This window comes from Primulina eburnea, chromosome 8 (assembly GCF_022965805.1).
Source record: "Primulina eburnea isolate SZY01 chromosome 8, ASM2296580v1, whole genome shotgun sequence".
Lineage (NCBI taxonomy): Eukaryota > Viridiplantae > Streptophyta > Magnoliopsida > Lamiales > Gesneriaceae > Primulina > Primulina eburnea.
The window spans coordinates 5846776-5873545 of record NC_133108.1 but is presented as its reverse complement, the minus strand read 5'-3'; the positions used below and the strand labels follow the sequence as shown (position 1 = coordinate 5873545).

Below are 26770 nucleotides of genomic sequence, written 5' to 3'. Positions count from 1 at the left end.
TTTTTTAAAAAAAATAACAGAATTAAAAAGTAAATAACATCCCACAATAACTTACAATAAGTTACGAACCCACGGTAAATTATTCTGTACACGCGACGAGTATGTGTACAGTTTTTTTATCATGACAAAAACTTATGTGAGATGGTCTCACGGGTCGTATTTGTGAAACGGATCTCTTATTTGGATCACCCATAGAAAAGTATTACTTTTTATGCTAAGAGTATTACATTTTATTGTGAATATGGGTAGGGTTGACTCGTCTCACAGATTATGATCCGTAAGACGGTCTCACATAAGACTCACTCTTTTATCATTATCGATGTAATTAAAGTGAAATTTAACAAATTATGAAATGATTAAATTAATATTTGAATTGTTGAAATAAACAAAATGTGTGTTGAAATTTAAAAAAAATAAAAAACAATAATATAATATTAGTATGATATAAGGTAAAAGTTCGAAAAAAAATTGATATCTTTCCTAATTAATTACTGTCATTTCCTCGAGTTTAACAAAATAGAATAGATAATTTTTGGTGGAATCGAAATATGTATAAAATAAAAAAAAATAGTACTTTTTAGATTAAAAATTATAATTTTTTTTAATAAACTTGAAAAGAACATTTAACAGTTTTTTCGGAAAGATTTTAGCAAGCTGTCAACTAAGAGCCGTTTATCCGATCCAAGGCAGAGACAACATTTACCCAATATATATTCCAAAAGCCGAAAAGAGAGAAGCGAGAAGATATTACGAACCTTTCTTCGTCGCCAAACCTCTGCAGAGGAGCACTAATTTGCTCTGGCTACGGATTTTTTTTCACGCTTCACATAGAACTGTGGTTGTGATTGCGATAATGGCCGCGCCGCTGCATTCGACGTGCTTTCTCGGCTGGGGTGTTGCCGGGAGAGGAAACTTTACCGGCACTCTACTTTATTCACGATTTTGCCCTTCGCCTTTTCGCTTCCCTCTCACTCCGTCTTGTAAAATGCGCCACCGTAATTTCAGGTTTTGATAAGTTTTCATCTCATCGAGATTTCTTCTAACTTCTTTTTTCTTTTCTTGATTCACATTTTTCTTTTAGTTGTTGAGTTTTACAATAGGAGTTGGATGATTATGGGTGCATGTATTCTATTTCTTGGATTTTATCGAAGTTATTCGTGACTTTTTGGGTTTGGAAATCATTTTTTTGATTCTTGATTCTTGGTTTTGGAAAATTAATTAGTTCAAGAAACCTTCACGTCGGAACTTTTACGGGGCTTGGTTTATGTTTCTCCTTTTTAACTTGTTGATGATGTGAAATTTGTTTCTTCAAGATTCCTCAATTTGAAACTCTGCAATTGTTTTAATAAATATCTTTTCCTACTTACACGCCTGTGCAATACTATGTGTAAACGGTTTTTTTTTCCTATTCTAATTCGTGGAAACGGTTTTTTTTCCCTATTCTAATTCCTTTTTTTATTTTATTTTCTGTTTATTGTCTGTGATTTGATACCTTGATTCTCTTTACAAGATTCATTCTTCATATATCGATTTTTTTTCTTTTGGAAAAATGAGTCTGCCTGTAGTAGATAGATGATTAATTTTCTACGTTGCATATGTCTTAGTTGATACCTGAATATTTGCAGCTTGCAAAACAAAAAACAGCATGCAAAGAAAATCAACATTGGTGATGATGACTCTGATCCGAATAACTCGTCTAAGGATAGCAAGTTCTCAAATCACGAGACTGATTTGAAAGGTGGAATCACCATTGCAGTAAAATCCGAAGATTCAAAAGAAAAGGAGGACACCGATTCTTCTCCAATAAACGAGGATCCAATGATTAATAATCTCCCATCAAATGACATAACACCCGTGGTATGCCTAAACATAAATTCTTTGGAATATAAATCTAATTGTTTGTGTGAAGAGTAATACTGATGATCGATTTAATCTTATGCAGTTATACCTCAATGCTTACTGTTTATTCTGTCAATGGTCAATGTGGTCGTCCTCTGGTCTTTTATATACTTAAATTATCTGCTTATGTTTATATTTGCGGCTCTGCAAATATATGAAGTTAAATGACATTTATTTATCTCCTTACATGTGAATCGTTGATTATTTTCCCTTGAGTCCGTCTGGAACCGTCAGCATAGGAACTCTGCATTTTCTCAATCCATCAAAATCAAATAAGATTCTCTTTGGCGTACTTCATTTGGTCTTTATAGTTTGGCCGTTCAGAATTAGCTCAATCATAAAAGGATATAATGAGTGCCAATCAACTGGCTGATTAAACGTTCCACGTGTGTATTAAATGCTTTATTTGTTTGACAATTATAACCAAGGCTGTCATTTTCTAAAATAATCTCAGAAAGAACAGAGCTCTCAAATTTTGTCCTGGAATTTTTTCTATGACTTTCATGGAACTCGCATTAATAATCTTGGTCTCCATTCAGTATAAAGTAGGATCAAAGGTATATGAAAGTATTGTATTCTATGTTGGGCAGTCCACCAAATCGGATGGAGAGCAACTTTCAGGAATCCATCTTCAAGATTTAATTGGAATGATAAGAAATGCAGAAAAAAGTAAGTCTTGTCTTATCTTGAACCCATTTCTTTTGTTTAGGCCTCTATATATTTAAATTAATGAAGAATAAATATTTAAGAGGCCGCACACTTAACTTTCATCCGTGCTTGTTAAAATAAGTTGTAAAGAAGTTTCACGATATTCCTAATTTCTATTTTTGAAAGGAAAGTGGATATTTGTGATTTATTTGGCATCATTGATCTTTACCTGATTTGTGTCTCTTGCTAATTGGATTAGATGTACATCTTCTCAACTTAGCTCGTATTCGTACCCTTGAAGACCTTGAAAAAATAATTGAGGAAAAGGAGGCACTGCAGACCGAAATCAGTGTCTTGGAGATGAAACTGGCAGAAACGGATGGACGGCTTAAAATGGCTGCACAAGAGAAGATACGTGTGGAACTCCTGGAAGACCAGTTGGAAAAGCTGCAGAGTGAATTGTCTAGTAGGGGTAGCAGCATGGAACACGCTCAAGAAATGAAGTCTGCAGTTTCTTCATCACAAATTGATGCTTTGAATTATTTTACCCAGGAATTGGAGTTATTAAGGGCAGAGAATATGTCCCTGAAGGATGAGCTGGAGGTGCTGAAGGGAGATCTTGTTAATATCAGGGAGATTCAAACTCTGGAGGAAGAACGGTTCTCTTTGGGATCTTCTTTAAAAGAGTTTGAGTTTAAACTTGCTGCTTCTCAAGAAGATGTTTCAGAAATTTCAAGTTTGAAATCGGAATGCAAAAGTTTATTTGAGAAAGTAGCTAGTCTGCAAGAATTATTCGATAACACAACAAAACATGCTGATGAAGCTTTTAAAGTGCTGCAGCAAAACCAAGAACTTCGCAAGAAGGTTGATAGGTTGGAGGAATCTCTCAGTGAGGCCAATATGTATAGATTGTCAGCCGAGAAAATGCAACAATATGGTGAACTCATGCAGCAGAAGATAAAACTGTTGGACGAGCGCCTGCAAAGGTCTGATGCAGATATACATTCCTATGTTCAGTTACATCAAGTATCTATGAAGGAGTTCCAAGATACACTAAGTAATTTGAAAGAAAAAAGTGATAAAAGAGCAGAGGATGAAACTGTGCATGATAAGCATTCAGAATTTTGGAGTAATTTACTGCTGTTGGTGGACGGATGGTTTCTCGAGAAGAAAATTTTGGCCGACGATGCTAGACTATTGAGAGAAATGATATGGAATAGGGAGGGAAAATTACGCGATGTGTATTTGTCATCTGAAGAAATGAATGAAACTGATATCATTGCAAAATTCCTAAGACTGATATCATCAGTGCCAGGGTATGAATGTAACTCGTTTTTCATTTGTGTCATGCATAATGCATACTATTTTTGGCTAATGGTGGTGATCAATCTCTAGTGAACGGTTGCACATCATACATATTGCAGCTGAGTTGGCACCTGTAGCAAAGGTATGACTTAACTATATTTCTGCATTAGGTGTGTAATTGATCAGGTGTATCCAAGTTATATTTGTAACACTACACAAACTAGCCGAATAATTTTTCACACACACACACACACATATACATATGTGTTAAGTTATATTTATTATATTCTTCCAAAAATTTACCAGTATGCATGGCATAAATTTGTATAGTTTGTGTAGCCTTACGAAGATGACTTGGATACACCTTATCAATTAAACAATGAACCTAGCAATTAACTATTTCTAATGAGAAACTTAGAAACAAAGAATTAATTAGTAAGAGTTAGATGTAAATAAAGAATCTGGATCACAGTTAGGTTAGATATCTTATTTTTTAGAACATGTTAGAATTTATCTGAAATAACTTTGTTTATATATTTTGAAATTGCGGGATTTTTACGTGAGTAATACAATCAAATTAAGTTAAGTATTTCTTCAATTCCAACATTATTCTAAAAGGCCCATAATGTGTACGTTGTTATGTCCTTTACTCGATTTGGACTTCTGTTTCCTTCTGCATGTTGATTGTTATCTTTCCTTCATATATCTTCATTCATATCTCTCGGTTCATATGTGTCAACTTGCCGCGTGTACCGACGATACATGTGAGAGCCACCTTATTTCTTTCCAGTCAACATAACACATACACCTATTATGTCTGTCATATGAGTTTTCACTTAATTCCTGCTACCAACATGCTACTTGAATGACCGTGCGTGTGAGCCACATGTTGGTTCCTAATAGTCAATGTGATGCCTGATGGAATTATGGTTTGCATTTTATTATTCCACTCCCTTTTGAATTCTAAATGTATATATATGTGTATGCATCTACCGGTTGTTTAGCTTTTGTTGTTAGTCGTTACTCTTGAGATTTATTTACTGGCTGACTCGGGGGGTATACTAAGTTTATTTTACTGTTGTTAAACATAAAGCTAAGTTTATTTTGCTGATGTTCAACTTAAGCTTTTTGGGTAGCATCTAAACGAAGGCTATGAATTCATATGGAGGAGATAAGTCGAGGGACGAAGATTTAGGAGTTTAATTTGTGAGGCTTGGATATGATTATTTCATTTCGATTCATTAGGATTTCATGGTTTTTTTTTTATCAAGATGCTTTTGTTTAGTTCGGACATTTGGTCCTTAGAATTTTAATAAGTTTTTCTTACTCATGGTTGAGATGATGAATTGGTCATTTAGTATTTTGAAGAAATTTTTTTCCAGAAATTAACAATTTAGGATGAGCTCATTTAAATAAACATAATAATTTGTTTTTGACAACTCAATAAATTCGCAATTTCCGTATAGGCTTGAGTTATGTCTGGTCCTTGCTTTCTCGTTGCTGATTGCGAGATTGTTTCAGCGCGTAACTTATCTGAGTTTGACGTGGTTTATTAATTGTTTTAATAATCTAAATCCATGGGTTGTTTTAATCATTTTGATCCATGGTGAGCAAGAAGGAAGTATAATTCCTAAATTTGACATTTGCCAAGACTGTAATAAATTAGTTGCCCACATTTATTTTAGACCAAAGTTCTTGGGATGAGCCTGAATCAAGTGAATAACAACTTAAAGTGTTAAAAATTTCAATTCATTAAAGAAGTAGTGATTTTAAGGGTAGGTAGTTCTTTTCGGTTTATTGGAAATAATTTATTGAGTGTGTCCACAACGAATTTGACCATACTATTGCTTGTTGTTGCGACTTCATCCTGAATAAGGTCTTTCTGTTTTTTTCTTGGTTCATGGCCTTTACTTGGCTCTGTATTTCTGTAGTTTGGTTGTTGGAATACATGCTTAGGACTGCTGAACGTGTCTAAGTTTGATTGAGTCAAGGTTGTTCCACATTCTTAGGAGTTAGTTGTGGTGTGGTGTTCATGTTCTGTTTTTCATGGCTGTTTTGTTTAGGACCAGTTTGTTTGTGGTTTATTATTTTTTAAGCTTTAAATTGTAATGCTTCATGTTGAAAAAAGTGTGAGTTCTGATTTTCCTTCAATCTGCAACAATTTATTTCAGTTTTCTCTTCTTTCTCATTTTAAAATTACCAACAATTTGGTATCAGAACCCTCTTCTTAAAGGACCTGTGTGTGAGTTTGAGTAGTTATGGAGGCCGAAGCTAGTTTTTCTTCAGTTGCTCCACCGACCACTGGTGTTTGATGGAGATAACTACCAGACCTGGGCAGTGCGCATGGAGACATACATGGAAGCTTGGGATCTCTGGGAAGCAGTGGAAGAAGACTATGACATTCCTCTTCTCCCGGACAATCCCACCGTGGCACAAATTAAAGCACAAAAGGAGAAGAAGACAAAGAAGTCCAAGGCAAAAGCCTACCTGTTTGCTGCAGTTTCCTCCACGATCTTCACTCGTATCATGTCACTGAAAACGACAAAGGAGATTTGGGATTATCTCGAAACTAAGTATGAAGGAGATGAAAGAATTCGAGGGATGCAGGTGCTGAACCTAGTTTCGTGACTTTGGGCTGCAAAAGATGAAGGAGATAGAAACCATGAAGGAGTATTCTAACAGACTGCTCAACATAGCAAATCGTGTCAAGTTATTGGGTTCTTTTCTAGAAGATTCAAGGATTGTTGAGAAAATCCTTGTAACAATGCTTGAAAGATTTGAGGCTACCATCACTACCTTAGAAAACACGAAGGATCTGTCAAAGATTGCTCTGGCAGAACTTTTAATAAGAGTAGAGGCATGTAATGTGGCAAGAAAGAGCCGTCGAAGGAGCTCTACCAGTCAAGCATCAAGATGATGAAAAGAATAGGAGGCCAATAAGTGGACAAAGCTCTGCACCTGGGAACAAAAGCAAAATTGGAAATAAAAGATCCGTAGTAAAGAAAGATTACCCTCCATCAACATTGTGGCAAGAAAGGTCACCCTCCTTTCAAGTGCTGGAGAAGACCAGATGCAAAGTGCAGCAAGTGCAATCATATGGGACATGAAGCTGTCATTTGCAAGAATAATAATCAGCAGCAAGGAGATGAAGCACAAGTGCCAGATCAAGAAGAAGAAGACCAGCTTTTCGTTGCAACTTGTTTCACGAGTCGTGGAACAAGTGAAAACTGGCTCATTGATAGTGGCTGCACTAATCATATGACACATGACAAGGAATTGTTCAAAGAATTGAAGAGCACCGAGTCCAAGAAGGTCAGAATTGGGAACGGTGAATATATTGCAGTAAAAGGAAAGGGCACCGCAGCCATTGCAAGCTGTTCAGGAACCAAGTTGATCACCGATGTTCTCTATGTAACAGATATTGATCAAAACTTGCTCAGTGTTGGTCAATTAATAGAGAAGAGATTCAAAGTGATGTTCATGGACATGCCAGAAGATGTTTGAAGTTAAGATGGCAGAGAGGAGCTTTTCACTCAATCCAATGCAGGAGGAGTAATTAGCTTTTCTAACCAAAGAAAACCTTTCAACGGTGTGGCACAAAAGGCTCGGGCACTATCACCACCAAGGGCTACTGCAGATAAGTCCAAAAAGATGGCAATTGATCTTCTAGAGTTTGATGATCACCTATCAACCTGTAAGGCTTGTCAATTTGGAAAGCAAAACAGAAATTCATTTCCCAAGTCAGCATGGAGAGGCACCTATAAGCTACAATTAGTCCACACAGATGTTTCTGGATCTCAGAGAACTCCCTCATTAGTAGGTAGTCGATATCATGTTGCTTTTATTGATGATTTCACTAGAATATGTTTGATTTTTTCTTAAAATTCAAATCAGAAGTGGCTGGAGTATTCTCAAAGTTCAAGAAGATTGTGAAAAATCCAAGTGGCAACCAAATTCAAATACTGAGGACTGATAATGGCAAGGATTATACCTCAGAAAATTTCAATGCATTTTGTGAAGAAGCTGAGCTTCATTTAAAAACCCCTACACTCGCAACAAAATGGAGTTAGTGAAAGGAGAAACAAATACATCTTAGAAATGACTAGATGTGTGTTGCATGAAAAGATACCCAAACAGTTTTGGGGAGAGGCAGCTCATACTACAGTTTTCTTGCAGAATAGACTGCCAACAAAAATAGTCAAGGATTAGACACCTTATGAGGCTTGGTATGGTCATACACCATCTCTAAGTTTTCTCAAAGTATTTGGTTGTTTGTGCTTCATCATGTTCCACAAATCAAGACAGACAAGTTAGACAAAAGAGCACTTCCAGGCATCTTTATCGGCTATTGCACTGTCGCAAAAGCTTATAAAATTTTCCAACCCTAAATTGAGAAAATTGTTATAAGCAAAGATGTTCATTTCGTGAAAGATGAAGAGTGGAACTGAGTTGAGGCAAAGAAAAATGGCCAAACTGTAGCAGATCTGCAGCTTAAGTTTCATGTTTCAAGCACGGATGAAGATGAAAATTGGCAGAATGAGATGGTAGATGATGCTCCTGTAAGAGGTACTAGATCACTCACTGACATTTATTCAAGGTGCAATATAGCTGTGTGTGAACTTGCAGATTTTGAATCAACAATGAAAGACAAGAATTGGATGGTTGCGATGAAAGAAGAGTTGTCCATGATTGAGAAAAACAAAACATGGGAGTTGGTTGATCGACCCCAAAATAGATAGGTGATTGGAGTCAAGTGGGTGTACAGAACCAAGCTTAATGTTGATGGCTCAATCAAGAAGCATAAAGCAAGACTTGTGGTGAAAGGCTATGCTCAAGTTTTTGGTGTGGACTACTCAGACACCTTCGCACCAGTTGCTCGTTTGGACACCATACGGCTTTTGCATGCTATAGCTGCTCAAATGAATTGCAGAGTGTATCAGCTTGATATAAAATCAGCATTTTTAAATGGTGTTTTGCAGGAAGAAATTTATGTTGAGAAGCCTGAAGCCTTTGTGAAGAAAGGAGAGGAGGACAAGGTATGTCTTTTCAAGAAAGCTCTTTATGGGTTGAAACAAGCCCCAGAGCTTGGTACATCAAGATAGATGAACATTTTCTAAGCTCGGGCTTTTAAAAAAACCTGTCTGAGGATATTTTTTTTGTCAAACATCAAAGTAATGATGTTTTGATAGTCTCTTTTTATGTTGATGATCTTTTGCTGACAGGAAATAATGTACAGTTGGTTGAGGACTTCAAACAAGAAATGATGAAGGTTTTTGAGATGACAGATCTTGGGTTGATGAAACCTTTTTCCTTGGAATGGAAATTAAGCAGGCTGAGCATGAAGTTTTCATCTGCAAGAGGAAGTACGCCAAGGAGATTTTGAAGAAGTTCAGGCTTGAAGAATGCAAGGAAGCAAGCACTCCTATGAATCAAAAGAAGCTGTGTAAGGAAGATGGAGCTGATAAAGTTGATGAAGGATATTTTAGAAGTTTGATTGGTTGCTTGATGTATCTTACAGCAACACGTCCTGATATTTTAAATGTTGTAGGTATCTTATCCAGGTTTATGCATTGTGCAAGTGAATTACATTTCAGGGCTGCCAAAAGAGTGATTCGATATGTCGAAGGTACAAGTGATTCAATATGTCAAAGGTACAAGTGATTTTGGTGTTAAATTCACAAGAAGTAAGGAGTTCAATCTGGTTGGCTTCTCTGATAGTGACTGGGGAGGTTCCATTCATGATATGAGGAGTACCTCATGCTACTGTTTTACTCTTGGATCTAGTATTTTCTCATGGAGTTCGAAGAAGCAAGACACCGTAGCTCAATCCACTGCTGAAGCAGCATTTATTGCTGCAACAGCTGCTGTCAATCAAGCTTTGTGGCTGAGGAAGATTTTAATGGATCTCAATCTGGAGCAGAAAGAAAGCACTAAGATTTTTGTTGACAACCAAGCTGCCATTGCCATTTCCCATAACCTTGTGTTTCATGTGAAAACTAAACATTTCAACATCAAGTTGTTTTTTCTAAGAGAAGTGCAGAAAGAAGAATTTGACTCTGGTTTACTGCAAATCTGAAGATCAGTTGGCAGATTTGTTTACAAAGCCACTTCCAGTCAGCAAGTTTGAGTTTCTAGGCAGAAACTTGGTATTCGCAGCCCCTAAAGCAAGGAGGAGTGGAATACATGCTTAGGACTGCTGAACGTGTCTAAGTTTGATTGAGTCAAGGTTGTTCCTCATTCTTAGGAGTTAGTTGTGGTGCGGTGTTCATGTTTTGTTTTTCATGGCTGTTTTTTAGGACCAGTTTGTTAGTGGTTTGTTATTTTTTAAGCTTTAAACTGTAATGCTTCATGTTGAAAAAAGTGTGAGTTCTGATTTCCCTTCTATCTGCAGCAATTTATTTCAGTTTTCTCTTCTTTCTCATTTTAAAATCACCAACATTGGTGAATTAAAATTCTTATTATCATTGAATGTACATGGTTCAATATATATAAAGAAAACCTAGATCATTATCTCTACCATATCTAATATATCTATTTTAAATTTAAATTTTAACTTAAATAAATATCCTAATTATCTTATCTAAGATATCCAAGATATTCAACACTCCCCTTTAAGCTTGGCGGTATATGTTTGTCATGCCAAGCTTGGTCTTTAATTCATCAAAGTGTGGTTGATGGAGCGTCTTTGTCAAAATGTCTGTTAGTTGCATGTGTGAGGGAACATGCGGAGATCAACTATATTCCTCACAATCTTTTCACTTATGAAGTATCTTTCGATTTCCACATGCTTGGTTCGATCATGATGAACCAAATTCTTGGCAATATTAAAGGTCGTTTGGTTGTCGCATATAATCTCTACGGGTGACTATTTCCTATCTTCAATTCATTGAGTTGCGTTTTAAGCCACATGCCTTAACAAATCCCATTGGACGAAGCTCTGAATTCTGATTCTTCACTGCTTCGGGCCACAACTGGTTGTTTCTTACTTCTCCAAGTCACGAGGTTACCCCATACAAATGAACAGTAACTTGAAGTAGATTGTCTATCAACAGGACAACCTGCTCAATCAGCATCACTGTAGACTCTAACATTTTTATTGCAGTTTTCCTAAAAAGCAACCCTTTTTCCAGGTGTTCTCTTCAAATATCGCATAACTCGGTATACAGCCTCCATGTGTTCTTTAGTAGGTTTAGTCATGTAGTGACTGACAACATTTACGGTATCTATGTTAGGTCCAGTGTGTGATAGGTAGATCAATTTTCCAACCAGTCGTTGGTAACTTCCTTTGTCAACAATCACTCGATCTTAATTCATACCCATTTTCACATTTGGGAACGTTGGAGTGTCAACTGGTTTGCACCCCAACATTCCAGTCTCTCTCAGTAGATCTAGAACATACTTTTGTTACGAGATTGAAATTCCATGAGATGATCTTGTCATTTCCATCCCCAAAAATATTTAAGTTTTCCTAGATCTTTCGTTTCAAATTCCCTTGAGAGGATTCCTTTTATGCAAGCGATTTCTGGTTCACTCTCTCCTGCGAGAACGATGTCATCGACATAGACAATGAGAGCAGTAGTCCTTCCTTCGGTGTGCTTGATGAATAACATGTGATCTGCTTGACACTATAAATACCATTCTGTAGTCAACACATTGGTAAACCGATGAAACCAGGCTCGAGGTGACTGTTTAAGACCATATAGGGATTTTTTTAACTTGCACACTTTGTGTTTCACTGCTTCTGTCACAAACTCTGAGGGAATATCCATGTACATCTCTTCCTCCAGTTCCCCATTGAGGAATTATTTTTAACATTCAATTGGAATAGTGGCCAGTCAAGATTGACGACAATTGATAGGAGTACACTGACGATGTTGAGTCTTGCTACCGGAGCAAAGGTCTCTTGATAATCTATTCCGTAAGACTGAGTGTATCCCTTTGCAACAAGTCGTGCTTTGTATCATTCAATGCTTCCATCAGCCCTATACTTCACTGTGAAAATCCATTCGCACCCAACCATTCGTTTCTCGGGGGGAGGTTCAGTAATCTGCCATGTATTTTTTTTTCTAGCGCTTTGATCTCATCAACGACGGCAGACTTCCACTTAGGATCCTTGAGTGCATCCTCGATTGAACCTGGGACCTGATCTTGATCTAAACTGGACACAAACGCACGATATGCAGGAGATAATGATTTAAATGAAACAAAGTCGCATATAGGTTTGTCATCAATGTCACATTTATCAATTATGGGAGAATTAATGTCAAGTTCAGCAGTACTTTGGTATTTTTCATAGGTAATTGGTCTAGTAGAGGAGTCTTGGACTGGTTGACTAGGTGTTGTGTCTTGTTGTCTGTCTATTTGGATGACCTTCCTTCTTGAATAAACCTTGAGGGGTCTGTTTGATGAAGTTGATGGGTGGTGGTTAGGTTCTGGATTGATAGAGATTGGGTCGGCCAATGAATTGGGATCCCAATTTAGAGATTTATTTCCATTTCCACCATTGATGTTGCTCTCCCCTTGAATGGATAAATTGCGATAAAATTGTTTGTTTTTAAGAAGTGACATCAAGAGAATGATAAAACTTTTTGGTGATCGGGCAATAGCATTTGTAGCCTTTCTGGTTGGGGCAGTACCCTAGAAAAATGCATTTGATAGCTCGCGGGTCGAGTTTCCCACGATGTTGGGAATGGATATTGACGAAGGCAAAACACCCAAAGATTTTGAGGGGAATAGATTAGGAGATGTGTTTAAGGAAATTGTTCTAGAAGGACCTCAATATGGGTTTTGTAGTTGAGGACACGGAAAGGCATACGATTAATTAGGTAAGTGGTAATGAGTACCACATCACCCCAAATGGAGAGGGACTGTGTGTATGAACAGAAGAGAACGGATAATTTTGAGAAGGTGGCCATTTTTCTGTTCATAAACCTCATTTTGTTGAGGTGTGTCGACACAGGAACTTTGATGGACAATCCCATGACATGCCAGATAACTACCCAACACAGAGTTAAAGTAGTCACGAGCACGATCAGTACAGATGACTTGTGTTTGGTCAGAGAACTAAGTTTGAATCATTGAATGAAAATATTTGAACAGGGAAGTTGTTTCGGACTTGTCTTTCATGAGGGAATACCCATGAAACACGAGTATTATCATCCACAAACAAAAGGAACCAACGAGTACCTATCAAATTTTTTATTTTTGATGGACCCCATATGTCACTATGAAAGAGTGAAAAGGGCTTTGATGTTTTGTACGCTTGCTACAAGTGTGTTTGGAAACGTGACAAACATCGCACTAAAGTAAAGACTCAAATATTGACATGCTGAAAATATATTTCCTCATTTACACTCATCTGAGAAATCAGAGATGACAATATATTAATGCTGTATGTGAAGTTGCCCATGGCAGATTTTGCTTTATTTTATTTCAGGTTGGTGGTTTGGGAGATGTACTGACTGGTCTGAGTAAGGCACTTCAGAAGAAAGGGCACCTTGTGGAAATTGTTCTACCTAAATATGATTGCATGAATTATGAGCTTATTCGGGATTTTAAGGTATATGTTTTTTCTTGAGCATGCTCTACAGTTTTTACATCTATTTTTTGATCCACTTCATACTGTGCAGGCTTTAGATGTTTCACTAGAGTCATATTTTGATGGTCGGTTGTTCAAAAACAAAATATGGGTTGGCACTGTTGAAGGTCTAGAAAATTTTACATCATTGTTTATTTTCATTGAGACATTCCTTTAACTCTAATACTTTGGCTCGTTTGCTAAAATTTTATTTGTCAGGGCTTCCTGTTTATTTCATTGAGCCACATCATCCAAGTAAATTCTTCTGGAGGGGTCATTTTTATGGAGAACATGATGATTTTAAGCGATTCTCATTCTTCAGCAGGGCAGCACTTGAGTTGCTACTTCAAGCTGGCAAGAGACCAGACATAATTCATTGTCATGATTGGCAGACTGCATTCATTGTACGAATGTTAGAGATTTTGTTATTTCACATATCACCTTTCTGTGGTGTTGGATCAGTTTTTTTTTTTTAATTTGAATGCTTGCTATTTTCGGCAGGCACCCCTTTACTGGGATCTGTATGTTCCCAAAGGATTGAATTCAGCGAGAATCTGTTTTACATGTCACAATTTTGCTTATCAAGGAAATGCACCCGCTTCGGACCTTGCATCTTGTGGTCTTGATGTCCATCAACTAAACAGGCAGGATAGAATGCAGGACAACTCGTCAAGGGATAGAGTGAATGCTGTTAAGGTAACCGATCCTCTATTTTCAAGTTGCATTTGAAGCTTTTCATTGGCTTAGCTAAGAGATGCATGAACCACATTCAAGGTTTTGCGTGCTGGTTTGCCACTTTGTCTTCTTTCTTTAGCTCGGACTGGTGGACATTTGATTCTTTGATCTGGCCATGACTTATGTTCAAGCTGATTTCTACCACGTTATCCTGATCACTTTCATTTCATCACATTTTCTTGGCATTTCACAGGGTGCAATAGTCTTTTCCAATATTGTGACAACTGTTTCACCAACCTACGCCCAAGAGATGCTGACCCCTGAGGTACAAAGTGTAACTATAAGCACCCCCTTAATGAACGTGTTTCTGGATGCAGTAGGGTTTCAGCATTGAGATTTTTCTTTCTTCATAATTTATTAAGTCCTTGTTTTTGATGCTATATGAAAGAAATTGAGCAGTGACCATGAAATTGGGAAAAACTTAGAAGATATTTTATTGCTGTCATACACCTTCCTCAAGTTGGTGCATAGATATCACTCATTCCCAACTTGTCAATAAATAATTCAAATCTGGCCTGAAATGCGTCTTTGTCAACATATCAGTTATCTGTTGCTCTGTGATGACAAAGGACATGCAGATTACTCCAGCTCCCTGGGTCTCCTTGATGAAGTGCATGTCTACTTCAATATGTTTAGTCCTATCATGTTGGAGTGGGTTGTTTGATAGCAAACGGCAGATTTGTTATCACAATACATCATTGGAGCCTTGAGCTCCTAGTTTAACTCTTCTAGTACTCATTTAATCCATAATATCTCACAAACTCCATTTGCCATAGCTCTAAACTCAGCTTTTGTACTACTTCGTGCCGCAACCTTTTGTTTTTTACTTCGCCATGTGACAAGATTTCCCACACAAAGGTACAGTAATCTTTGGTGGATCTATTATCAGAGATAGACTCAGCCTAGTCACATCAGTGAAACCTTCCACCCTTCTTTGATCATTTTGAACAACAAAATCCTATCTGGAGAACCTTTCAAATATCTCAAATTTTGTACCAAACTTCCATTTGCTCATCATAATGTACATGCATGAATTGGCTAACAACACTTACAATATAAGCAATATCAAGTCTTGTATGAGATAGATAAATGAGTTTTCCTACAAGACGTTGATATTAATCCTTTGGAAATAATTTCTTCTAATTTTTTATTAGGATCCATGGGTGTATCACTTGGCTTGCAACCGCTCATTCTAGTTTCTCCTAATAGATTAGGAACATTTTTTCTTTGCGGCGTTGAAATTCCTCTTTTTGATCTGGGTACCTCCATTCCCAGGAAATAACTTAAGTAGCCTAAGTCCTTGAATTCGAATTCATCTGCAAGACATCTTTTCAACCTTTTGATCTCTTCACAATCATTCTCAGTGAGTATTACATCATCGACATAAACAATTAAAACTACAACTTTACCTTTATCTCTATGTTTTACAAACGTTGTATGGTGTGATTGCCCTTGTTATATCCTTATTTCTTAACAAACTTTGTGAATTATTCAAACCAGGCACATGGAGATTGCTTTAGTAGGCCCTTGTTATATCCTTCTTTCTTAACAAACTTTGTGAATTTTTAAACCAAGCACGTGGAGATTGCTTTAGTAGGATTCGAATGGTGTTCAATTTCGCAACAGGTGCAAAAGTCTCGTGGTAATCCATTCCATAAGTTTATGTGAACTCTTTTCCCATCAATCTTGCTTTGTAACTTTCCAGGGTTCCATTTGAGTTATACTTGGCTGTAAATACCCACTTGTAGCCGATCACTTGTTTTTTTTTGGGTAAATGAACCAACTCTCATGTTTCATTCTTTGTTAAAGCCTTCGTCTCCACAAAAACAGTTTTCTTCCAATCAGGAACTTTCAGAGCATCTTGTATAGACTTTGGTACGTCCACACTTGACATATATGAGATAAAAACAGAGTATGAAGGTGACAGATGGTTATATGAAACAAAATTCGAAAAGGGTTATCGGGTACATGCCCTAATTCCTTTCATAAGTGCAATTGGTAAGTCAATGATACCTGGATTTTCAGATTCTGTGCTGCTTGCATTTGTGTCAACAATTTCTGTACTTCTCGGATCTGGTTTCAGGTTGGACTCTTGATCATGCGGAAGTGTGAATGTCCCCCTTTTATTTCGAAGATTTCTGCCCCCTGGTTATAAACCTTTCCAAACCTTCTACCATTGTCCAGACTAATCTAATCTATATTCATGTTTTGGTTACTGTTTTGATCAACTTTAATAGGAGGATTTTTCCCTTCTAGACTAGGCAGTGGAAAATTAACATATAAATCATTTTTGGACTTGGTGGTGTCTCGTTCTTATCTTCGAACATCAATTCTTCAAAGGTATTCCCTCCCTGAAGAATGGTGTTAAAAAAATTTTGTGTTTCAAAGAAAGTTACATCCATAGACACAAAATATTTTCAAGATTTTGAATCAAAATATTTATTACCCTTTTGGGTGGGGGAATAACCAAGAAACACACATCTCAAGGCTCGAGGATCGAGTTTATCCTTGTTATGATTATGAATGCGAACAAATGCTACACAACCAAACACTTTTAAAGGTAAATATGAGGCAATTGTTAATTGGATAGGTTTCCTTAAACACATTTAAAGGAATTTTGAAATTTAGAACCTTTGTTGGCATCCGGTTTATGAGATAACAAGTAGTGCGGATTACCTCCCCCACGAGTATTTAGGTACCTTATTTGCAGCTCTCATCATTTTTTTTTGTGGGGTCTTCATATGCTGATATTGGCCTACGAGAAGGTCGCCTCAATCGCCAAGAAAGAGGCAAATTTGCTCGGGCCATTAGTCAACTTCATCAACAAGTTTAGGGGGAATTGACGCGAGCCTGACTCTTGCATGAAGACATGGTGAATGGCTTGAGGACGGCTTCCGAAGTAGCCTATCAGCAATTGGAGTCTCTCTAACAGACCTAAAAGGGGCTCAGGTAGAGTCGGAGGCTGTTGCTGCCCGGGATGATGCTCTCAAGTCTGTGCTCTTATCCTCGAATACACGAGCCCAATCTCTAACTGGAAGAACTCAATCATCACAAGGCCCGGGCTGAAGAGGCGGAATCTGCTCTGGTGGCCTTCAAGCAATCTAAAGAGGAATGGCTGATTTCCTTCTTTGATTCCCCGGAGTTTAGGGCGGCGGTTGAAGATATAGCTTATTCTTTCTTCAGGACTGATTTTGACAAGCGCATAGAGCAATTCGAAGAGGCCGGCCTTCTCCCAGTAGATAAAGAAGGTTTCCTATATTTTACTCGAGCCATCGATTCCTTGCCCAAAGATGATGAAGGGGATGGAGGTGAGAATGCCGAGGTTGCGGGGTCCAGAAGTCCAGACACTATAGTGTAGGATTGTTAACCTTTACCTTTTTTTTTTATTTTGGGGTCTTTGTACCTTGTTTTTGAATAAGATTGTACTCTTTTAATTGTGTTTTTCTTCCTTTGATAAGTAGACCAAACTGAAATAATCACCTACAAAATTCTAAGTATCGAGAAGTAATCGGGCTTTGGAAGGCTTGTTTTAACATAAATTGGTCGTAAGTTTGTAAATCTTAAAAATTTTCTTAGTTTAAGGATGTAGTCGGGGTTTCATTCTTCTCAATAAAATTTTGGGGTTCAGATCAAGTACCGGGGCCTCATGCCTCTCAGGTTTAGATAAAATATCGGGGCCTCATGCCTCTCGGGTTTAGATAAAATACCGGGGCATCGTGTCTCATAGGTTTAGATAAAATACCGGGGCCTCATGCCTCCCGGGTTTAGATAAAATATCGGGGCCTCATGCCTCCCGGGTTTAGATAATCTTTTGCACATACATTGAAATAGGAAGATAATTTCATTAATATCCTGATAATCAGTACAATTCAGGTATAATACTTTTTTAAAATGAAAAGCATTTCAGGGTCTTTTCTGAGATCGGCCCTGACCATCTTCCAAATATAAAGCTCTTGAACTAGCCCTTCGAGCAACTTTATAAGGTCTTTCCCATCTGGCTTCTAATTTGCCAACATATCCAGCCGGATTGGCTTTCTTGAGGACAAGATCACCAACTTGAAATTCTCGAGGTCGGATTCGCTGGTTATACGCTCGCATGATTCGACTACAATAAGCTTCCATCTGGATGACAGCTTTTTCTCTCTTTTCTTCCACTAATTCTAACTCTTGAGCCCGGGCTGGATAATTTTCCCCTGGGTAAGCCTCGACTCGGGCTGATGTCTACCCGATTTCAGCAGGTATTATTGCTTCAGATCCATACACCAAATTAAAAAAAGTTTCCCCCGTTGCGGCCTGAGGAGTAGTTCGATAAGCCCATTAGAGACCCGGAAGTTCCTCCTTCCCAACGCCTTGTAAATTGGCTCTTAGAGCTTGAACGAGTGTTCGATTAGTGACTTCAGTCTGTCCATTTGCTTCCGGGTAAGCGACGGAAATAAATGATTGGGTAATCTTCATCTCTTTACACCAAGCTGTAATTTTTCGTCCTTAATACTTACCCTAGCTTCTTCCCCGGCCAGACATTTGAGCATCGTGCCCTGGAACGTCGATATAACACGCCATTAATGATATTGAAGCGAGAACACTGTTTCTCATTTCTCTGAGCTTGTTTAGGGTCCCTTTTCGAAATGTACTCTAGCAGGAGTGTCCTCCACGAGTCTTCCTGTGAAGTTACTCACCAGTTTGGTGTGGTGAATAAAATTCTTGCCACTCTCTCCTTTCAAAGAAGATGCCATTTTGGCTAGTGTATCGGCTTCGCTTTTTCTTCTCTTGGAATCTTCTTCGTACTCCAATCAGTAGAACTTTCCGATAACTCCTGAATAGCTTTTAATTACTTTTTCAATCTTTTTTCTCGGGCTTCGTAGGAACCTTTTACTTGTTGAATAACTTATTGAGAGTGAGTAAATAATGATTCGGGTAGCTCCAGCTTCCCTGGCAGCTCTCATCCCGATCACAACTGATTCATACTTGGCCTCATTATTCGAAGTCCGAAAATCTAATCTAACTTCAATCTTTATCTTTTCCCTTGCTGGAGAAACCAAAACGATCCTGACCCCGCTCCCTTCCTTGTCGGCAGCTCCATTGACAAATACTCTTTACACTTTTTCCTGTTCCGGGATGTGTCATCTCGATCAAGAAATCTGAAAAAGCTTGAGTTTTTACTGCCGCCCTCGGCTGATATGTGATATCATGCTCCCTGAGCTCTATTCTCCACTTTACCAGCTTCCCAGAGATATGTGGATTGGTCATTATTCTCCCCAACGAGCTGTTGGTGTGGACGATGATAGGATAGACAGGAAATAGGGTCTCAATTTTCTCGCAGTTATGACCAACGCCAAAGCTATCTTTTCGAGCTCGGTATACCTCAACTAGGGTCCTCTGAGACCATGACTTACATAATACACTGGTTTATGGTCAGTTCCTTCTTCTTTGATAAGGACCGAGCTGACGGTGTATTCAATAGCAGACAAGTAGATTAGCAACTTTTCTCACAACCTGGGTTTAACCAAGATGGGCAACCCAGCTAGGTGATTCTTCAAGTCTTGAAAGGCTTGTTCAGTTTTGTCATCCCGTCCAAATCTCTGGGCTTTCCTCAATATCTGGGCTTTTCTTGTCTCTTTTTTCTACTCGGACAGTCTCACCAAACATTTTCGTGATGAGTGCTGATCTCCCCGAACTTCCCCAATTCTGCCCTTCACGGGGAACTTAGTTTCTTGATGATAGTAGAGGCGACGACCTTGAAGGCGTTCATAGCCAGCCTTCCTAGTATGACGTTGTACGAAGAATGTGCACTGACCACAGTAAATGTGGTCATAACTGATTTTCTTAAATCCCGGATTCTAATGTCAACGGAGCATAATCTCCCCCCCCCCTCCCCGAGGGTGGACCATATGACCAGCGAAGCCGAACAAATCGATCTCTAGAGGCTCCAGATAATAATCCTTTAAGTCCATATGATCCAGGGTTCTTGGAATATGAGATTGACAGAGCTGTCCGAGTCCACAAACTGATTATCGTAATTTGCTATTTTGGACTGGATAACCAAAGCGTCATTGTGTGGTAAGCTGACACCTTGTAAATCTTAGGGTCCAAAACTGATGGTTGGCTCCTCCTCTCCTCCCGAGTTACTCACTCCCAGGATTTCTCGTCGACTCTAAGCTTTCCGGGCTTGGTTATAATCACCATCAGTGTATCATCCGGAGATAATTTTAATTACCACCAAGGTAGGGGATTTTCCCCGACCTTTCTCTGCTCGGACCTTTTCTGACGCGGTGGGCCTAGCACGACTTCCCGACATGGGTTTGGAATTCGGGGCCCTAGTGGATGATGCAGGCCTCGAACTATTGGGTACCCATGGAAGTCTCGTTGCTTTCTTTGGTGCTGGATTGGCTTCTACCAGGTCTGGCCGATGATGACTTTTCCTCGATTGTTTGCACTCGCTTGTGTTGTGATAACATTGTCTGTGGAATGCACAAAACTTTAAGGCTGCTGTGGGCCCTGGAAAGGTCGGTAGGATTGAGAGTTGTTTTCCTTCTCCTCGCAAAGGTGCACCGCTTGGTCCTTTGGCATCTTCAAGGGAGTGCAACGGGAAAAATGCCCCAAAGAGTTCCCCTTCTGTGCTCGTTCTCCGAGACTCAAGCTTATCAAACTCTTGTTGGGCTGAATCCACCAACGTGGTTAAAAAAGTCTTTCACTTGATCTCATCACCATAACAATGCAACATGGCCATGTTTTCAAATCTGGCTAAATGCTCCTTATGGTCTGAGTTTCCATCATACTATCTGATGTTTGCTGATTTATAATGGGCATGTAGGGGCTCATTGATCATGCGGGTGGAGAAATGACACCCTCTTGGTTGGATCCGGGGAGCCCGGGAGGACCCGGCTTGTCCTTCCAGCTTCTTTACCTTCTGCCTCAAGTCCTCTAGCTTCTCAGCCATGGTAAAAGTTTTGAAACATTCTTAGGGGATTTTGCTCTATCTTGAGAAGGAGATTCATCCCCGGATCACTCTTCATGGGGTGCCGGCTGCTGTTGGGTGGTAACTTCTCCATCATGGCCTTCTGGACAGCTACCGCTATCCACTGAGTCAATTGTTCAGGGTTGATCATGAAAGTTTGTTGGGGTGGATTTCTTTGGGGAACTTCTCAGTCTGAGGATTCCCTTCTAGAATTGTCCCTCCGAGCTGATTTTCGAGTGGAAACCATATCTACATCTCAGATCTAGTTTCCTACATGCGGTGCCAATGATGATGGCCGGGTGAATTGGGTCTGCGTTAGATGGGCAATTACACCGAGTCGAGTTGGTTTATGTCCTGGTATGTCGGAACTTAGGTGAAAAGTGTTCGTGCTTGAAGTATCTGCACACTTAAGAGAGTAAATAATGTTAGTGAGGCGCCGGAAGGTTCTCCGGCATAGCCACCCCGACGATCAAGTCAATTGAATGTTTTATATCAGGAGAATGTATAGAGAGTATGCGTATTTATTGCAAGAATATCTTAATGAATTAATATCAAGCAAACCTGGTATTTATAGGAGAAAAGTTAATGACGACTTTGTTGTCAATGCCTAGTTGTTACTCATGGCAAGATGAGTGTCCATGCCCTCTCTCTGACACTGTCAAATCTGACAGCCCATACTACTTCTAGCCTAGTCACATCACTCTTACGTGCGCTGAAAGGCCTGCTAATGATTAATGTCCATGCCTTCTCTATGACACTACCAAATCTGACAGCCCATACTACTTCTAGCCTAGTCATATCACTCTTACGTGCGCTGAAAGACCTGCTAATGATTATCGAGACTCGGTGTCTCATACCTATGAACTCGGAGATGACACCTATACCGGGGTGCTTGGGTGGATAATCATGACGTTGAGCATTGCCTATTAATTATTCTATTTGAGCTCTTCATTGCCCAGGCTCAGCTAAGAGCCTATCGGTTTGTTCAACTTTTCTGGCTCTTTGATCACCCAAAATTCGGACTAAAGATGATCCGAGTACCTCATGGATTACCCGGATATTTCTGGGGTATCAATAACAAAGATCTAGCTTTTCCCACATACCCTTAACTTCGTTACTAGTATTCTGTCACATCTCGATCACCTTGTTTGGGTTGCCACAATCTCGTCTTCAAATCAAATATTTGTGAGGATGTTCCAGGTCGGAATATGTTTCTTTGACAACATCTCATACTTCGTTTGCTGTGGGAAAAAACAAATAAGTTCTTCCAATCGACGCCTCCATTAAATTAATTAACCAGGCAATGATTTTCAGCTTTCCAATTCTTCCATGTTGTTTCTGTTTTGGCCGGTTCTTCTGTCTTGTCAGAGAGATACACATATATTCCCTTACCTTAAATTATGAGTTTGATAGATTGTGGCCACTCTAAATAATTTTTCCTGTTGAATTTGTTAACGGTTTGATAGATTGTGGCCACTCTAAATAATTTTTCCCGTTGAATTTGTTTACTGTTAATTGAATGGGCATGTTGTCCACCCGCTCGGATATACAGACCCAAACGGCAGAGGTGGTGTTCGGGTGTTTCTGGAATTTATTTACGACGAGGAACTTGAAGCCATCGCAGAATCGTTGTCAAAGGGCGGGAAAGAAATTATCAGGCTAGGGTAAACCCTAGCTCTAATACAATGAAAAATTGAGCAGCAGCCATGAAATTGAGGAAAAACTCGGAAGATATTTTTGTGCTTTCATGACACACTTATTATCATACAAGATGCTTAAATAAATAAATAGACTAAATGGGCCAGAATATTCCTACAATTATGGGCTATACAATCAACTAATTGTGATATACCTCAATCTTACCAAAAGTAAGTAAAGATCCAGTTAAATATTTCTATTATTTACAATACATCTTTCTATTTTTCTACACTATATAATGGGCTTACTCATACTGTGTGATTTATCACGTACTTGGGCATTGGGAGTGGCACCGATAGTATGGGTTTTATTACCAAATGTGAAAGATATGGCCCCTGCTTTTTAATTTAATCTTTGCTTCACTTTCCTTTTCTTTACTTCATGCCCCCACCCGCAATCTGCCTTTGCCACCACAGTAAAAGCAGGGACTGTGCTTGTGACTGAGACACTCACCTCCATGAGCAGAAAAGCTTTCTGCCCACAATGCAAGATATTCTGATGGCAAGTTACTTCCATTGGAGGTGGATTGATGGGGGACGAGGAATTGGTTTGATGGTGTGGAGTAGGGTTGTGGAAAGATAATCTAGAAAATGTGAACATTTATTTTATACATGTACTGTTGTTTTCTCTCCTTTTACACTACAATTTATCATTTCTATTTGAACATCTGACATCTGAATATATAGCACGTCGAATAATAAATATATTATTGCTACTGTTAGTGCGTGCACTACATCAAAGCAGCCGTAAGTATCAACTCTTGAGTCAGATTTGGTTGATAACGAGTGGAGAATAGATCTGTATTAAGAATCTCGAGACCTCACTGTTGGAATGTTAACAAAAATCTGCTGTGGGACTCCAAAAGTTTCAGCGCATGTAAAACAAGCAACCAAATGAATGGTGCCTTGCATGCAAACTTTTTCTACTGTATCTTCAAAATTATGAGCAAAATGTTACATGTAGATGTGACTTCATGTCTTCTATCTATGAGGTAATGTATTTTAGCTGCTGATGTGGGAAAAGAATGAATCATTCATGGATCACAATATATCAGCACATATCAAGTTTAACATCTAGAATGACTGAGTAAAATTTAGTTTCTGAAAGGAAAATTGAAAGCAAAAGGATTTCTGTAAGATTTGATTCTTTGACTGTTTTTTAAATATGGCTTTCGTACATTGTGATTATTTTTCGGGACAAAATTTTGAGTTAAAGCATATAATAGATATCAATGAGAAGAATGTTTCTTAAGTTGTATTTTCTATGTACAGGAAGGATGGGGCCTTACACCCGACACTTAACTTATATTCTAAAAAGTTTGTTGGAATTTTAAATGGAATCGATACTGATTCATGGAATCCAGCAACTGACAGATTTTTGAAAGTTCAGTATCATGCATATGATCTCGAGGGCAAAGCAGAGAATAAGGAGGGTTTAAGAAGATACTTAGGGATGTCTTCTGCAAATGGCAACCAGCCCTTGGTAAGCAAGTATGGTTTGATTTGGAGGCATCTGAAAAAATTTGTACACAATCTTAAATTGACTTTTGACACTAGTATTTTTGCCAAATGAATCTGATTTTACTACTGGTTTTGCTGTTAGACATGAACTTTCATGTGTAACTATCAATTTATTTGTGATATAGGTTGCTTGCATAACAAGATTGGTGCCCCAAAAGGGTGTGCATCTTATAAGGCATGCTTTGTATCGGACTCTGGAATTGGGTGGACAGTTCATTCTTCTAGGTTCAAGTCCAGTTTCACAAATTCAGGAAAGTTCTTATATTTTCTTAACTTTTCATGCTGTATTTATCTTTGTAGCCTCTATTGTATAAAGCATGTTAATTTTGTTAACCAAAGAAACTTTATTTTCAAATGCAACAGTTGGTGGGGAAAAAGTAAGTTCTGTGGAATAACATCTCGCTTCTGAATCATTTCCTGCGTTCTGCATGGTTTGTCCGCTTTTTGGGACCGAAGCTGGGTTTACTTTGTTATAAGATAGCAAATTTTGAAAGTTCTGAACATTGTGCGACTTAGATCCTGTTCAGTTTGCTGACACAAATATATGTAAATGTCAAAACCAGAGGAGTTATATATTTCAAGAATATGCACCCTGTGATTTCAAGTATTATTTGCATCTTTCCTAAATCAACAAGACAGAAGAAAAGATGTCTACTAGCCATGTCAATTGAATAATTTATTTCTGATTTAATTCAGTTTGAACTACTAGAAAATTTTACCAGAGATTAATCGAACTTGTGTGTGATCAATGCCATTATAAAATTCTATAAGTGAAAGTGTGCAGGATATTTGACTTGTTAGTCAGGACTCAGGAGTGATTTGCACTTCTGAGTTCTGATTCATTTATGTGAAGCCGACTTTGCATAGCCTTAGCCCTTGATCTATGCAGACACCTGGAAGTCTTATGAAAGTGAAAGTGTGCAGGATATTTGACGTGTTAGTCAGGAGTGATTTGCACTTCTGATTCATTTATGTGAAGCCGACTTTGATAGCATATAATTGCAATAGCCTTAGCCCTTAGATCTATGTAGTCACCTGGAAGTCTTACGAAGTTGTGTGATTGGGCATCAGAGGGGAAAAATTATTATTTTCATGTTAGTCATATGATATCTAGTAACTCTCCCCTGTAAAGGTTGGAAATCATGAACCCTGGCTAATCACTGAAAAATAGTTTATATTTGACTTTGATATTTTGGATAATGTCATTAAGTATTTCAAATATGGTTACTGTGCCTTTACTATATTGACTTGATTTTCATCATTTAGAGCAAATGAAGTCATCTATATTATGAGTACCATTTTCTTCTTGAAAAAGCACCTTACTCGAGTGAATGACAATGAATTTCTCTTTTTGCAGAGGGAGTTTGAGGAGATTGGCAACCATTTTAGGAATCATGAGCATGCTCGATTGGTATTGAAATATGATGAGTCTCTTTCCCATTTAATTTATGCTGCCTCTGACATGTTTATCATTCCATCCATATTCGAGCCTTGCGGCCTTACCCAGGTATAGGTTATTTTCTCTACTGTGAAACTAGCCCAGTGAACTAAAATGAAATAAATTGATTGTTTTCTAGCTCATTTTGTTTGTACGCAGATGATTGCAATGAGATATGGATCTATCCCAATAGCTAGGAAGACAGGTGGTCTAAATGACAGGTGGAATATTCTGTGACTTAGTTTTTGAAATAAAGCAGAATATTACCTTGTTCATACTTGCTTGGTAGCACAACTAAGTTTTTTAATCCGCCTGCAGTGTTTTTGATTTGGATGATAACTCAATACCCGTCCAGTATAGAAATGGTTTTACGTTTTTGACAGCTGATGAGCAGGTAACTTCGGATTGATGATAATAATTAGATAAATTCTATTTTATGCATTTTGTTTATTTGGTTGATTTAGATCAACAGCCAATACTTTCAACGTGCTCCGTTATTAACAAGATGTTTTTTCTCTTCAATAGTTAAAAAATAACAATGGTGAATGGCCCTTCACTTACAGGGGTTTAACGGTGCTTTAGAACGTGCATTTGACCATTATAAGAACGATGGTGATGGATGGAAACAGCTCGTTCAAAATGTCATGAATATGGATTTTAGTTGGGATTCGTCAGCATCGTTATATGAAGAACTTTATATGAAGTCTATCAGAAGAGCAAAGAATGTGAATCGTTCTTGAACTGGTGTATATGCAATTTGCGTTCGATATTGGCTAAATCCTGAAGGACATGATTTTGATTCTGTATCCACCATGGTATAATTCATAATGGCATGAACCATGGATGAGCGAAATAAATAGACATTGGAATATCCAATGATCGTATTTAGTGGCGACCAACAGACCCATCTTTTCATGTCCGTCCTGCTGGACCTAAAGGATACTGGTATCGGCTCTCATCTTGCCGACCCAGATTTCAGGATATGCTTGCTGCAT

At 38.3% G+C, this 26770-nt stretch overlaps 2 protein-coding genes across 3 annotated transcripts; both read left to right on the top strand.

Annotated features, from left to right (window-relative positions):
- Window positions 1-701: 701 nt before the first annotated feature.
- LOC140838700 (probable starch synthase 4, chloroplastic/amyloplastic) lies at window positions 702-24983 on the top strand. 2 transcript variants are annotated; one of them, XM_073205192.1, is made up of 12 exons: window positions 703-1005; window positions 1626-1857; window positions 2490-2568; window positions 2807-3863; window positions 3943-3994; window positions 13289-13411; window positions 13482-13557; window positions 13649-13833; window positions 13931-14125; window positions 14358-14429; window positions 24089-24299; window positions 24463-24983. In XM_073205192.1, exons 1-11 carry the CDS (start codon window positions 854-856, stop codon window positions 24116-24118), a joined length of 2253 nt encoding a protein of 750 aa, XP_073061293.1. In that variant the 5' UTR covers window positions 703-853; the 3' UTR covers window positions 24119-24299; window positions 24463-24983. The 2 variants fall into 2 exon arrangements, with proteins under 2 accessions (XP_073061294.1, XP_073061293.1); XM_073205193.1 differs by lacking the exons at window positions 24089-24299; window positions 24463-24983 and adding an exon at window positions 17348-23689 and having other exon boundaries at window positions 702-1005.
- LOC140838928 (probable starch synthase 4, chloroplastic/amyloplastic) lies at window positions 24270-26515 on the top strand. Its single transcript, XM_073205554.1, has 6 exons — window positions 24270-24299; window positions 24463-24621; window positions 25695-25844; window positions 25935-25996; window positions 26094-26169; window positions 26339-26515. The coding sequence occupies exons 1-6, from the start codon at window positions 24270-24272 to the stop codon at window positions 26513-26515; spliced, it is 654 nt and encodes a 217-aa protein (XP_073061655.1).
- Window positions 26516-26770: the final 255 nt, after the last annotated feature.

Coding starts and splice junctions, on each gene's coding strand:
- LOC140838700 (XM_073205192.1), top strand. CDS start 854: ATGGCCGCGCCGCTGCATTCGACGTGCTTTCTCGGCTGGGGTGTTGCC. Junction 1,006..1,625: donor ATGCGCCACCGTAATTTCAG/GTTTTGATAAGT, acceptor GAATATTTGCAG/CTTGCAAAACAAAAAACAGC. Junction 14,126..14,357: donor ATAGAGTGAATGCTGTTAAG/GTAACCGATCCT, acceptor GGCATTTCACAG/GGTGCAATAGTCTTTTCCAA.
- LOC140838928 (XM_073205554.1), top strand. CDS start 24,270: ATGTCTTCTGCAAATGGCAACCAGCCCTTG. Junction 25,845..25,934: donor AGCCTTGCGGCCTTACCCAG/GTATAGGTTATT, acceptor GTTTGTACGCAG/ATGATTGCAATGAGATATGG. Junction 26,170..26,338: donor TTTTGACAGCTGATGAGCAG/GTAACTTCGGAT, acceptor CTTCACTTACAG/GGGTTTAACGGTGCTTTAGA.